This window comes from Harpia harpyja, chromosome 16 (genome assembly GCF_026419915.1).
Source record: "Harpia harpyja isolate bHarHar1 chromosome 16, bHarHar1 primary haplotype, whole genome shotgun sequence".
Taxonomy (NCBI): Eukaryota; Metazoa; Chordata; class Aves; order Accipitriformes; family Accipitridae; genus Harpia; species Harpia harpyja.
Genome location: NC_068955.1, coordinates 21,202,614 through 21,217,577, shown reverse-complemented (window position 1 = coordinate 21,217,577; position 14,964 = coordinate 21,202,614). Strand labels below are relative to the sequence as shown.

Sequence of the window (14,964 nt, the reverse complement as noted above, 5' to 3'; positions counted from 1 at the left end):
ACTTTCAACAGCAGAAATTCAAAAAATGTTACACTCGGACCCAATTAGTACATTGAGTATTCCAGTTTAAAGTAAAGTTTGCAAGTTTCTTTTTCTATTTTGTGTGTTGACTTGTCTGTCTTCATGTTCTTATTTTTTCTTTGCAGTTGAAGACAAATAAACGTGTATACAATTTTTGTGCCCAAGATGCACAGAGTGCTCAACAATGGATGGATAGGATCCAGAGTTGCATTTCAGATGCTTAGAAAGGAAAAACGTTCCATAATAAAGACACGTTTAAAGCACCTCTTCCTGTAAGAAGCTACGTTCTGAAATGTTACTGACAGACAACCAGCCTTCTTTACATTTCAAGTGTAAAAGTTCATAATATGCTAAAGTTCCTTTTCTGTTTAATAATTATACCACTGTAACTGCTTTTTTTTTTCTGCAGGAAGGACTTTGAAAAATAATAATCCATTTATCCTGAATTTCCACTTTCTTCAGTACAATTCCTAGGTATAAAAGTGGACTGTATTTGCACTATCATCTAATCCTGGTTTTCTCATTTCAGAGCTATTCTGTTAGGAAACCTGTCCAAAGGAAATTGTAGAAATTTTCCCTCCAACAGGAAATGTATTTTCACTTTATTTATATTTTTAAGCAGAATGTTCTTATTTCCAAGCTAGTCATGAATAAGAGGGAACATGTCTACAATTCCTAAAAATAAATAAAGAAATGAAGCTTGTGAGTCCAGTGACATGTGTATCAGGTTGCCAGTGTTTATAGACAGTTGATATTTTTAAAGACCAAAAAGTGAAATTGCCCCATACCAGACTTTCAAGTGTCTTCTCAGTGTGTAGGTCATTCTCTAATCTTGTGCTCTACTGAGTGCTTCTGCAATGTTGTTATGGAATTTCAAATTCTAGGGATGATCTGAAGATCATAACACTTTTATTTTAGATTCTGTTTGCAATTACAATGGGATAAATGAAAGAAAACTGGCTGATGCTATCCAGGAGAAACGGAAAACAACAAACTAGGAATTCAGTAGAAGGAAGATCTCTTATGTGTGAGTTGTATATGTTAATTTATATGCTGTTCTGCTCACTGTAACATAAAAAATAACAAACATGATAATGCACTAAACAATGAAGCAAGCACTTGCACTGAAATCTTTAAAATGCAGACATTTTGCAGGACAGAGGTAAGTTATTTATAGCAGAACATACTAGCTAGTTAACAACATTTACAGATATTAAATATGTACATAATCAGGTTTGATGTGTCGTGATTTGATACTTTTTAAACATTTTTTGCACATGAATTGGAAGACTGTTTATAGATTTTTACATTTGATAAAATTGTGTTTGTTCAGCTTAAAATCCTGGTGAAACATTTTTAATAGCCCCAAATTAGTAGAAATTTTACAGTCTACAAATAGTGATGACATTGAGTAGAGTATGTAGGTAATTAAGCCATTGTTTTTATTTTGAAATGTTAATATGTTAAATAGCACACTAATATTACAAAAGGTTTGTATATATGATTCACTATTTTCTCATTTTTCCAGATGTTCTGCTTGTAATTTAATGTCAGCCTAACCAAACTGACTATACTTATAAGATTTTTCAGTTATTAAATTGTTTGTGGTTTTTTTATAACTAATGTATTTTGTCAGAAAGGAACATAAATTTCTCACCACACACAATAGGAAATGCAGCTGTTTTTAATGCATTTGCAATTTCAAAACAAAAATATGAAGGATTTTTCTAGCATTTTCAATTGACAAATTTCCACCTGTGACAATGGTGTTTGCACATTTGTATTTTTCTTTGTATATGAAGTACTTTTATATGTACTTTGTAAAATACTGATCCTGTTCTTAGGTTACATGAAAATATACATACCACTGCTTATTTTGTAACTAGTTAATTTTAACTCTTGTATGTTATGTGATATATGTATGCTAACCATCTTGTAATAAATACACTTCTTAAGGAAAAGTAAAACCTTTCCTTGTACTGTAAAAGAGAAAAAAGCAAGACCCACGTGTTGAAATATTTCCACGGGCACAAGACAAATCCTTAATTTACTCTGTATTAAGAATAGTGGGTGTATTAAAAACTATGTGGTCTTTTGTATACTTGTAAATATTCATACATAAAAGTTGCACTTGAGCATCCTTAACTCAAACACTTGTCAACAGTAACACTAAAGACTAAAGAAATCAGAATTTAAAGCAAAATTATCATTCTAACAAGGCTCAATGTATAGCCTTTACTAAAAGGCTGAATACGTATAATGTTCATACTAAGTCATTGAATAATGATGTTAAATATATTTTTTTATAAAAAATCCTATATGGTATCACAACATAAATCAACTGCATACTTTCACCCTGAAATGTATCTCACTCATTTATATCACCTTATGCAAAAATTATCTAGTTCATAAGAAGTAAAATATAAAAAATGACAAGGTCTTACTTGAGAATGTGCATCTAAATTGAATTACTGAGTGTAGTGTGGGATAGCAGAGTTAAAATGGAAAGGGAATGTGTGACGGAGGTAGGGGACCTGTGACAATTCTTGGATGCTGTGGTGCTTAGATGATAAGGTTTGCATATTGAGCTTGGCATGGATGCTAATGTTGCCTTAAACGTTGATCTCAATTTTTAGTGTCTGTATCGATGGAAAATGGACTTGAGCAACTTAACTTAAAAATATCCAAATAAAAGCTGAAATGAGATGTATGATATTTGTGGTGTTTATATAAGGAACATACAAAGGAACAGTAGGCATATGCTCTTGGTGTGAAGACACAAAGTTTGCAGTGTCCCTGAGGGTCTTGTCTATACAAAATGAAGATTCAAACAGAGACTTAGAGGAAATGTGGAGAAATTAGTATAGCATAAGCTACAGGGTTTGTCATTGTGTTTAAGTTGTGGCAGCAGAAGTAGAGAATTAGGAACAGAGAATTTGCTTGGGAAATATTCTGTGTACAAAGGGACCCATCTTCATATTCTATGAAAATTTTCCAGAAGAAGGAACCCATCCAGGAGCTGGGGATGAGGTAAACATGTGCTCCCTCTGGTGTGTCGTATCAATATTCCCATACTGTGTATCCTAACATTCCTGCTGTAGAAAAGAGAATTATCAGGGGTTTTACATAAGGGAAGAAGATTGCTTGCCCTTCTCTGTGTTGAGTAACAAAATGCCCACATAATAGGTGATGGGATGAACTGAGTTTAAGTTGTGAAGAGTTGTTACTCGTATATTATATTAGTAATTTCTCTTTCCTATCTAACATGCAAGTATTTTCTATAAAAGTCCTTACTTTTGATGGAACTTTATAATTAGTATACCAGATAATAAAATACTTAGCATGCCACATGTGTGGGTCACTGGTTATGTAATAATACACAAACAGCTAACAGACCCAGGAACAAATGTTCAAAATTTTGTATCACATCCCACACACATTATTTGTATCTGATATTTTGTGAATTGCAGACATAACAAAAATGTGGTGATCTTGTCCAAATACTGTCATTTTGCCTTTTCATTCTGTAATATTCTTGGAGTATGTCTAAGTGGCTGCACCACATTTCTCATTTTTCGTATTTGTGATCATCCAAATATTTTGTCTGTTCATGATTATCCTGTGGTTGCTTTGGGGAGTCAGAAAACTGAAATGAATCTGTCAGCTCCCCAGTTATGCTAAAGTTCATGCTGAGTATCACTGTCGCACCTACTTTCTGGGGTTTTGTCTGTATTCGATCAGTTTCTTCCCAAATCTTGGCTACTGTGCAAGCCCAGAGCAGTATTAGTATCCACATTCTCATTTAGGAATTTTTCATCTTTGAGTTTTTTCACATACAGCGTTTTCTTAATTGACTGTCAAATAAGGATGCTGCAAGTTCACTATTGTTTCCTCTCTTTACTTCCTAGTCCAGCTAGCCTCTCAAAGGAATGGATTACTAATACAAATATTTCTGATAAGAATTGGTTTTGTGTTTCTTTTTGCATAATACAAAATCTCCAAAGACTAATTTTACCTTTTTTTATTTTTCTGCTGTAGACCTTTCCACTCTAAGCTGATATGACTTTTCACCCAAAGGGACTCTTAAGTTCTTTAATTCACTACTCTCTGAGATTGTAAAAGCAAATCAATTAAGTGTAATCAACTACAGCTACCATCTTTATCCACAATCACACTCCAGTAATTAAAACCCAGATACTAACTTCCCTTCTTACCACTGACAATGATGGAAGTTTCTCCTTCATCACAAGACTGCCCGTTGAGAGCTGAAGGGACTGAACACTGATGTCATTTCTGGTTTAGCAAGCAAGTATGAAATAAACACAGCTTTTAATGAGTTGAGTTTGTCATAATGCTCACCTGAGTCATTCCTGAGAAGACAAAGAGTCTTTCTTAAACTGAGATATCTGATTTCATATGTGGACTCCGTATGTTACTCCTAGAAAGTTCTCAAAACCCAATCTTGGAACAAAAGGTAAAAGCTGTATTTTAAAGGCAGACTCTCCAACATAATTTATTTGTTTATACCTTGATCTCTATGCAGACCCTACAAACCAGGAGATGTGCTAGTGGCAGCTGAATTATAATTCCAGATTGCTAGTCATATCTAGCCAAAATACTGTCTTACTTATCTTGTTCATGGTGGTCTAATCTGTTCTAACCTAATCTCTGCTTCTCTAAAATATTGCTTGTTGTCAACATCCAATGGGAGATTACATTTTGTCCAGTTTCACGTTGCACCATATAGTTCAAGAATCTTCCTTTCTCTTCAAATTTTGTTTACGTGTCAGAATTTGCACATTTATGAATAGGAAAGTTGCTTGATTGTGGCAAGTTTACTGTTGCTGTTTTCCATTGTCTACTCTTTGGTAAAGATGTTTTGTTTGTGTCTTCTAGGAGATTCATAAAGAGCCTATACTTTTATCTGTAAAATAGGCAATAATAGAAGATGGAAATAGTTAGGCTAAAAGGACCACAGTAATATCCTGGAAGGAGACACAAAGGTAGCAGTCGTTTCAGGTATTGAATAGTCCTCCTTCCTGCCCTCGGAAGGAGGAGGAGAAGCTGAGGCATAGTCTTGGTTTATTTTAAGATTTATTTATTGATGACTTATTTGTCAATGTATATTGACAAAATATCAATGTATGCATTGTTTAATTCATTTCTCTCACTGTTCAACTCAGTAAGGATTCTTATATTTCAGAACCACTCAGCCTGTCACCAAATAGGATCTCCAAAACTTGTAGTGTCCCTTTGTGTTAAAAGTCTCCATTAACTGTCCAAATTTCACACTAGGTACAACATCCCTGTTTAATGATGGACAGATGAGACTGCTTTGAATTTGACACCCAGGAAGAGTATTCTGTGCAAATGGTTTCTCAATAAGGACAAATTATCAGGTAGCTCAAGAAACGAGCGTCACACTGACAGCGCTGAGGGTTTTGCCAGTTTACACTGGCTGTGGACCATCTTCATTAGTAGTGCCAGTGAGTTAAAAGTTCTATTCACATCCAGACATCCAGTAAGTTCAAAATGATAACTTCATAAAATTGTGTATAATTATGAATTAATATAGTAAGCTAGAGTACAGGTACAATCACTCTTATATTTAAATACCTAGATGTTCAGGTTTTGCATATGTTGCATTGGTTTTGTGCCATCACAATAGTTAAAACTTTGGTTTTTATTTCTGCTGTGCTCACATTATCACTGGCAAATATTTTAATGCAATAGTTGAAGCAAATGCTTACACTAACATTTTAAAATCAAAAATACATTGTTTAGTATAAAGCATTCAAATCTTTGCAGTGTTTCATGCAGGCAAATGATTTAGGATTGGAATGTCGAAAAAAACATTGGAGAGTTCATGATGCAATTACCATTGAATTTTGATGAAGTTGGACAGCCTGTTTCTCTGACATGCCTGTAAGATATTTTTCTTTATGATATTATTTTTAAATTTTCAAAGAGCTTTTATTTAAAATAAACAGCCTGCTCCTAGTGCCTCCTGAATTAAGATTGCCAATAATTTATGTAGTTATGCTTTCCTTACTTTACTCAAAACAACTAGTTTTCTTCATCTTTAGAACTGTTTTCTGATAAAAAAAAAAGTCAAAATTTAAGTCAAAATTAACCTGTCTTCTTCCACTTCAAGCACCTCACTCAAAGGAAAGCTTGCAGTAAGTCTCCTTTTCTGGTATGAGCATGTAGCAATGCCTGAAAACCTGGAAAATATCCCATCAAGTGATAATGAACCAGAGCCAGGAATAAATTGAAGAGTTAGTTATGGTATGTAGAATCGTGTCATTGACCACTGTGTGTATTATGTACATTAGCAGTGCCAGGACAGGCTATAGGTCTTACTACAATTTCAGAAAGTATCATACTGTTGCTACAGCAATCAGACATGGTTTTAACCCTAAAATAGCTAAGCTTTGTATCCTCTTCTTCCTGCAGAAAATAGCCTTCTGAGACTTTGTCTCTTTAGTGACACAAATTTCTGTAGAGAAAATACTTTTTAAGATAAACTCATTTTTATCTATTATTATTTCAGTTGTTAAAACTACACAGCTGACCACACAGTGGCATATGTGACAAGTTTCTCAGCCTAGGAATAAAAAACAAACATGTAGCTATTTCCTATTATACTGAATGTGTTTTTAGTTCAAAGAACACTGCACACAGATTTTTGTCATGCAAGCAGATTTTCCATTTTTGCTATCAAAACTAAATATTGCTGTCAATAAGGTCATGTATACTGTAGCAACTTGCTATGGACTACCACAAAATTTTTTAGCTGTTGTCAGAGAGGCCTCAGTTTAAAAATATTTCTCCCCTGTCCCAGGTCACTGCATGCATGTTGCCTTATGATACTCACATATTTCCTGAAAACACAGTTGTGTGCAACTTCACCACTTTTTCTTTTCTCAGACCTGTTCACCATTTCACAGCGAAACATTATACATATTTAAGTTGCTTTAAATTAAATTCATATAATACTTGAGATAAGGACAGCTTTCCTTATTTGATGATGGTATCTCAAGACAACTTGATAACTTTATTTGAAAAATGAGTATGTGCAGCCAAAACAGACAGAGATCCTTCAGTTTATCTTGGGATTCCAACCCACTGATTTCTTTTAATTTTCATTATTAGTCTGAGTTACATGAAAGTGTAGTGAGGCCTTCAGTGACACTTGAAATGATAAGTGACTGTATTACTGCTCTCATTGGTGTATATTAGAAGTTAGGGGTTTAGATTAACCTTTGTATAGATTTTCTTCTCACCAAGCCAGGATGGACAGAGATTATGAAGACTATGGACGTTAAAAAGTAGAGAGATGCAGGGGAAAAGCAAGCCCTGGCTGGTAGTGCCTAACATAGCAATGAGTCGATGCCAGTGCAAAGCAGAGATCAAAATAGCACATGTAAGCAGCTTAGTGCATATTCATGTATTGCACAGATGATCAAAGAATCAGAAAGGAACAAGGCAGGTATCTGTGACAGTGGAGTGTAGGAAAGCTCATACTGCGAATGGGAAGAATTGCAGGTAAGCAGGCCATGAAACTGGATCCCATACCCCCACATCTCCAGTAGCAAAGGAAGACTTCTGATCTCCTTTGCTTTTCTCTGAGGAGTTGCGTTATCTGTTCACCAAAATCTCCCTCTGTACTTGTCTCACTCCCTGTTTTGTGTTTTTGACCTTTACTTGTCTGATCATGTCTAAATTTAGATTAGAACTTTTTGAGAAGCAGAGATGATCAGGGTTAACTTGTTCCCTAGAGTTGCCTAGAATACTTGCAGGTGCTGTGATATCATTAAAGCCAAAAGGGAAAGAGACTTTGTTTTTCAAAGTGCTCTGAAACTAGTGGCTAATTCAAGTTGTACATCTATATTTTGGAATTTCGGGGTGTAGGGGAACAGGGTTGGTGATTGAGTTTGGTCTGCCATAAGGGATAAGGGGCCAGTTTGTAAAACTGGATCTGAGCCTGGATTTCAAACACTCTCAGCATTTGACATGTGATTATCGCTCTTTGGAATTAGATTTAGCAGCACTGAGGAAAGAGGTTAATGTGAAGCCAACATCAAGTATGCTGAACTCTGGTCATTGAAAATACCATTGCTAATATTACTATAAGTGTATTTCCAGTAGAACATCACAGCTTTGTTTATCAAATGCAGACTTAGCCAAATTATTATCAGCTGCTGGAGATGGGTACAAAGGATTCACTGTCAAGTCTCTACGTTAATTTCCAAATTTGGGCCATTCTTTCCATGATGTAACATACTTATCTGTTATACAGATATTCTCAAATGTGGAATAATTAATAGTATAGAATTTTATCCATATAGTAGAATATGGATGCCTTTGCTTAATGTTTGTTGCTTTAACCAAAACAATTTAGTTATAAATTTTCTTGCACTTTCTTCGGTGTAGCTGAGCATAAGCTACTGTCAGAGACAGCACAGAAGGCAAAATGGACCAGTGGGCTGACCAAAAATTGCTAATACAATGCTGCGTCCTATTACTAGGGTAATTATTGCTAATATTATTTTGAGCTATTACGTAATTAATATTGTTATTTCCTGTAAGAATGAGAGAATTCCTAGCAGTTTGAAACACAAACAGCATACCTAAACCAGTCTCCTTTGATGCATATACTGAATGTTCTTCAACCAGAAACCACACAGCAAACATGCCTGTTCCATTTTATGTGCATAGGGAAGAAGCAAAACATAGAAGTGGTATGACAGTAAAAGTGGGCCGAAATATCACTCATCGGTGCTATTAAATACTTGAGGAAAGTAACACTACTTAGAACTGTTACCTTTGCTCCTCTTGAAGGAACTTGTTAGGTAACATAACCACTTAATTTTTGATAGACTGCTAACAGGTAGTTAAAACAAACCTGAGCTTTTGCTATGTTAAGTAAAGCTGTTCCTTTTAAAGACACAAGCACAGTGACACTGTGCACTAGACACTGTAAGAAGAAATAGTCATACAGCCCTTGAAAAAGATGACAAAACAATATGCAGGATTTCTTGCAAAATCAGAAGTGATCATTACCAAACTCTGGTTTGCAAGGCTTGAAGAGAATGGGAGAGGAGAGAGAAACCTGTAGTCCTTTTTTGAGAACAAAAATGGATAGTAGTTAGGAAACCAACCCTCATATTGGCCAGTGTCTGAATTATTCACTGCTGGATTAAAAAAGTAAGTGCTAATATGGTACAAAATACTTTTTTCTTAAATAGGAGTGTTATCCCAAATTTCTATATAAAATACAAAATCCAGGCCTTTCTGAGAGGGCATGTACAAATACAACACATGCATAATAAGAAAAGTATAAAGTAGATCCTAAAACTGTTAGCCCTTGCCTTGTTACACAAGGTAGCATTAAATGAGGAGGAGAGGGACAGAGGGGTGAGCTGATGTAGGGTTGGCAGGACAGCAGCCAGGCAAATGGAGAAAATGGGAAATTATTTTTTACATACAAGACTTGAAAAAGGCTGCCATGTTGCTTGGTATGGCACAGGCTAGCAGAGAGCTTAGAAGCATTAAAAACTAAAAATCTCAAACCCAGGATGGACAGAAATTGCAGACTGCATTTTTATCAAGGGTTGATGTGTTTGAATTATGTTGCAGGAGTGTGGTAACCTTTTCTTCTGAAGGAAAAGGCTGAGGACAAACTCAGGTAGAAAAACGTGTGATTTGCATTAATTTTACCGTTTTAGTAGATGTTATTTAAATTAATACTTTGTTACTCTGACAGCAAAAAGAGGATTGTCATGAGGACAACAGATTATTAAAGCCCTTGCCAGAAACACAATCTGGATGGATGAAATGACAGCTTGTGCACCAGAAGAGATGGTGGCCTGGAACAACTGCAAATGTGCAGCACAATACAAATGCTTGGAAATGGTTAATCAGTATGAAAGTGTCCACAGCTGCAAATGGCTCTGGTCAGCCGAGGGCAGGGACTGGCCACTACCTGGGCCTGGCAGCAGTGGGGGGTAGGGGGGCTGCTAGCCTCCACAAAGATAGGTCTTAAATCCTTAAAAAAGGATAGGCCTTAAACTGAACTAACATGGTAGAAGAGAAACACACCTAATGCATCCTGAAACACACTCCTCATGCCAAGTGGGGTTTGTTCCTGCTTGTCCTGGGTGCCCTCTCAGAAAGGAAAGGGGTCCTGGGCCCAGGCGCGCCTCGTGCACAGCCCAGCTGGGGCAGCAGGCCCCGAGAAGTGGCACCTGTGCCTGCCTCTGGGGCAGGGCTGTGTCAGCAGAGAAGGAACGGCAGCGAGGCCGTGCCCATGATTCCACCTTTGTTCCTGCCTGGGCGGATGAAAGGTGACGGACTCCGGCAAGAGCAGTCTTCAGTACTCGCAGAAAAGGTGAGGCTGTGGGGCAGAGCTCAGTTGCCAGGAGAACTCCTTTTTATTGGGGAGGGCGGGAAAAGAAACTAGTCCCTAGGCTCTCCTGAGCTGGGTGTGAGGCTGAAAACCTGTTTGGGAGGTTTGGGGACTGTGACCCTTGAGGCATGGCCTAGTAACAGAACAGCCATATGGTGCTGGATGGTGTTAGGAGCCACTGAATGGGAAGCAGCAAGGGTCTTGTATCGGTTAGGAGCTGAGGCTGGGGAGGGGAGGGTGTCCTGCATCGCAGCAAGGGCTCCCACTTGCAGGAGTTCCCCAGGTGCTGCAGGACTCCTCTGCACCTTGACTGAGAAAGGAGCAGAAGCTGCCATGTTGCTAGAGCGTGTGCCAGTGCTCTAAATGTGATTTTGCCTGAGGAGGTTCCAAAAGGTAAGCAGGGGGCATATAGAGTTTGGAGGGCAGTGTTGGAAGTTTAGATATGATGGTGTAAATCCAAGAATTATTGTCCTCTAGAAACCACAAAAAATATAAAGGGCTTTTGAACAGTTCAGTATGCAGCAGTCTTTTAGCGTGGTATTTTGGGAATATGGTGTTGCTGTGCTTGAGGGTGTGTTCTGTTCTGGATGGTCTGTCTGCAGCCTGTATTGGGAAGATATTCACAAATATCTTCTGTGTCAAAGGACCTACTGCCTGAAATGAAGGAATTCCCTGGTGATTTTTTTGTGTGCCATTTAGCATGTCACCTTCAGCTTGCTTCATAGGGAGCTCTGAAGTATGTGGTATAAGACTCAAATGCTATGATCCACATGATGAACTCAGCCCCGAGAAGGGAAGTTTCTACTTACTATTCAAATAGTTGTTCTAAGACCAGCTGCATGACTCGGTGGTTAGTGTTTGAGATGTGTTGCACAGGTCTCTCACAGTACATGTACAATGCAGAGTTGTTAAAGAAGCATGTGGATAATGCATTCTGCTTGGGCTGATCTCTTACCAACTTTGAGGTAAATTCCAAGGTGTTTTTCCTTCCTTTATGTGATAACACCTAGAGCTTTGCAAAGTCCTAGCAAAAACTGCTAACATGCTCTAGAAATAGAAGCAAGCCAAAAGGTGGCTGCAGCTGTAGTTTACTACATTATTACACATTTTGGTTCCGTATGTGCCTCTGTGGAAAAGTGCTTCAGAATAAGTGAATAAAAATTACACAAATTGGAGAAAATAAGTACATCTAACCCACCTTCAGCATCTAATTTCTACATTACAACAGAGCTTTTCTGTATCCAATCCCAACTCCCCAAAGGATTTAGTGTAGATAGAAATACCTCTGAGCCTAATCAGATCAGTGGAGATCTTCCACAGAAAAATAAAATACCAAATCTGCACATATGCTGAACGTGTTGAAGTTGTGTAGAATAAAATAAAGTTTGGACATTGTGTTAATGTGATGGAGAATATTTTGATGTTGTAATTTGCTTAAAAAGCATGTGTAAGTAATTGCTGCATGAGACACTGAAGTCAGACTGTTCACAGATGCAAACATTTCCATCTCCCAATCAAGGATTCCTGATTCATTTTGCATTACAGTGTGTTATAAAGCACTGATAGGTACTCAGCTTTTTCCTGTTCTTAACCATGTCTTATGTTTTATCTGAAAAACTTTCATGCTTCTGTTGTCTTAGAAAAGATTTTTTTTTTTTAATTCTCTTACCATTATGAACAAGAAATCTCCTGTGCTCAGAAGAAGGGATAAGATGTTGCTCTCTATTCTGATCAAGGGAGTAGTATACTTGCATGCTTTGCATTTCGTGCATTACATATGTCATTGACATGTGTATGATGTGCCAGTTGAGGCAGAATCTTTTTACATGATGTTGCCCATCCAAACAGCTTATACTAGAAACCATGATATGACTTAGAATGTGGCTAACTGAAGAAATTCCCTATAAGTTGCAGGTGAATGCTATAGGTGGATTTCATATAGGTGGCTGGTTTGGGTGGCATGGAGTAGGATGAAACCTGCAGTTAGCCCTCTTTCTCTATGCGATAGGATGAGTACATAATTTTAAACTACTTTTTAAAGATCCCTCAGCTACCGTATTTTAATGGTTGTAGCAGTAACTTCAGATAAGCCTACCATCTTAAACAAGATGGATCTTTCTTTGCTTTACTGCAGTACTTTTGGATGTAGCTGACTCTCGGAAAGAATCAATTGCTCTGCTCTTGAGTGATATTGTAGCCAACCAGAGCATTTCTCTGTGATTACATGAATATAAACAGCATATATTGGATATTACAGTACTTAGTTTGACTCATAACTAACTTCCTGAATAGTATTGTCAACAATAAAAATATTGGAGTTCTCCATTTTCTTGGCACATTGTTTGTCAGGTCTGTTTCTTTGCTGTCATAGGTAGCAAAATCCAGGAAAACATGCAGCTGAACAGCTGTCATATATGTGGGATCAGGCAAAGGGCTATTTTTAATTCCTTTGGTTTTTTATTCTTGTTCCTGAATTCTTTGGGGAGGGGGTGAAATTATGGCCTGCTTAACTCTTTGGCAAAGCTCACCCTGAGTTCAGCAAAGCAGAGATTTCATCCCTCGTGAAGGTTATCATATCTGTTAAATTGAATTTGAGCTTTGGTCACATGGAAACCAATACTTGCTGTTATTATTAAAGTTGCTTTGCTTTTAGCAGTGTACTTTGGAACCATGTTTCTGTCCTCTCTGGATTTACCATCATAATTTCCAAAATACTGTGTTTTGGAAAAAGAACAAAAATAATACATGTTAATAACCATGGGATGAAGGGAAACTTCAGCTGGGTTTGCAAGTGACACCATAAATTGCTTTTACTTCTGTGGATTTATAATTTCACAAAAGAAATGATGAGATATGATGAGTGTTCGTTACAAGTAGTAATCAAGATGAATATATGATGCAGGAATTATTTTCTTGCAGAGTCGGCTAGTTTGATTGTAGCTCTTCACTAATGCAGCAACTATAGATACTAGTTTGTACTTCATATGCAGTTTGTTCTGGTTATCTGTAAAATACATACAAAGCTTTTATGTCAAAGCATTCAGCAGTCTGAGTGCACAGCCAAAGGAGTGACCCTGACATCTTGCTCAGGTGGATTATGTTTACTGTGTTAAATGGGGCTCAATCCTTCAACCCTTACTTAGAGAGACATAGCTCAAAATAAACCAGTGTAGAGTCATAATTTATAATACAGGCTACGGAAGTTTTCCCAGTTATCTCTGGAACTATTTATAAGTAAAACATATATTCCTAGATGTTGGGTCAATATTTGATGGTATGAGGTATATAAAATTCATTACTCTGTATAATAAGCAATTGCCCCTGGATCAGCAGAGGCTTTGACTCAGGCCAAGCTGCCAAGGGAGGATGCAGTTCTGTAGACCTGGGGCTGTGGGGATGCATGGGGCCCCTCTCTGAGGCTGGGCAGTGTCCTTGCGTGCCAGAGGTAGGCACTGGTGGAGAGTCTGTGTCACCCAGTAAAGGAGCAGCGGATATAGGGGTAGTTGAAGTCTCCCGTGAGTTCCAGGGCCTGTGAATGTGAAGCTTCTTCCAGTTGTCTGAAAAAGGCCTCATCTACTTATGCCTGATCATATGGTCAGTAGCAGACACCCACCACAACATTGCCTGTGTTGGTCTGCCTGCTAATTCTGACCCATAGGCAGTCAGCTGGCTCATTGTAGGTCTCAAGGCAGAGCTCTGTGCACTCCTGATGCTCTTTCACATTGCAGGGCAACTCCCCCTCTTCATCTTCCTAGCCTGTCACCCCTAAAGAGCCTGTATCCGTCCGTCATGGCACTCCAGTTCTGTGAGCTGTCCCACCATGTCTGCCTGATGCCAATGAGATTGTAGCCCTGCAACTGCCTGCAGACCTCTAATTCTTCCTCTTTTTTCTCAAGCTGTATGTGAGTGCATAGGCACTTCAAGGAGGCATCCAGGTGTGTTGATTTCCCAGAAGCAGTACCATAATATGTTAGTATTGCTCTTGGTTTCACTGAATATTTTAAGATGGACAGCTCTAGTATTAGAAAACAGGGGCTGGCCCAGCGCATAGGGTAGGAACCTGATCCTGAAGTGATGTACAGGGCAGCTCTTTGGTTCTAGTACAGCCTCTTAGAGTGAGCATAATTATTTATTATTATATTATTTATATAATTAAAGAGAAATGTAAGCAGGGCTATGTTTGCTCTCTGGAAGTCCTGTGCTGTGGGATATCCACCTGGATAAGTAAAGCAACTCAGAAACATTCCCTTGTGTCATGATTCAATGCAAATCTGGACTTGATGGATCCCTCCAGTCAAGTTACAGACCAGCTGAGCAGTTTGAATCCAAGAAATTCTTTAAAAGCACAAAGAAATTCAGATCTGTTGTTCTGGTTCAAGCCAAACTCTAGTGAAGCCATGTGATGTAACTTACACCATTTTGTAGCAAAGAAATTCAGCATTCCAAATATTTTACAAAGCTAGTTAGTGTTTACGGAAGTTTGACAGGCTATGCAATGTGACGTATGTCCTGTTCTAACTTGGTTGCCAATG

General features: G+C 37.8%; 1 protein-coding gene across 7 annotated transcripts in view; it reads left to right on the top strand.

The window, feature by feature from the left end:
* SBF2 (SET binding factor 2) overlaps positions 1-2,731 on the top strand; it is a 288,893-nt gene extending 286,162 nt beyond the window's left edge. For 6 of the 7 annotated variants that reach the window (XM_052810411.1, XM_052810407.1, XM_052810405.1 and 3 more), the window contains one exon: positions 147-2,731. In XM_052810411.1, coding sequence (XP_052666371.1) covers positions 147-245 — 99 coding nt within the window. In that variant the 3' untranslated portion in view covers positions 246-2,731. The remainder of the gene's footprint in view (positions 1-146) is intronic. The other variant, XM_052810406.1, reaches the window with a different exon arrangement.
* Positions 2,732-14,964: the final 12,233 nt, after the last annotated feature.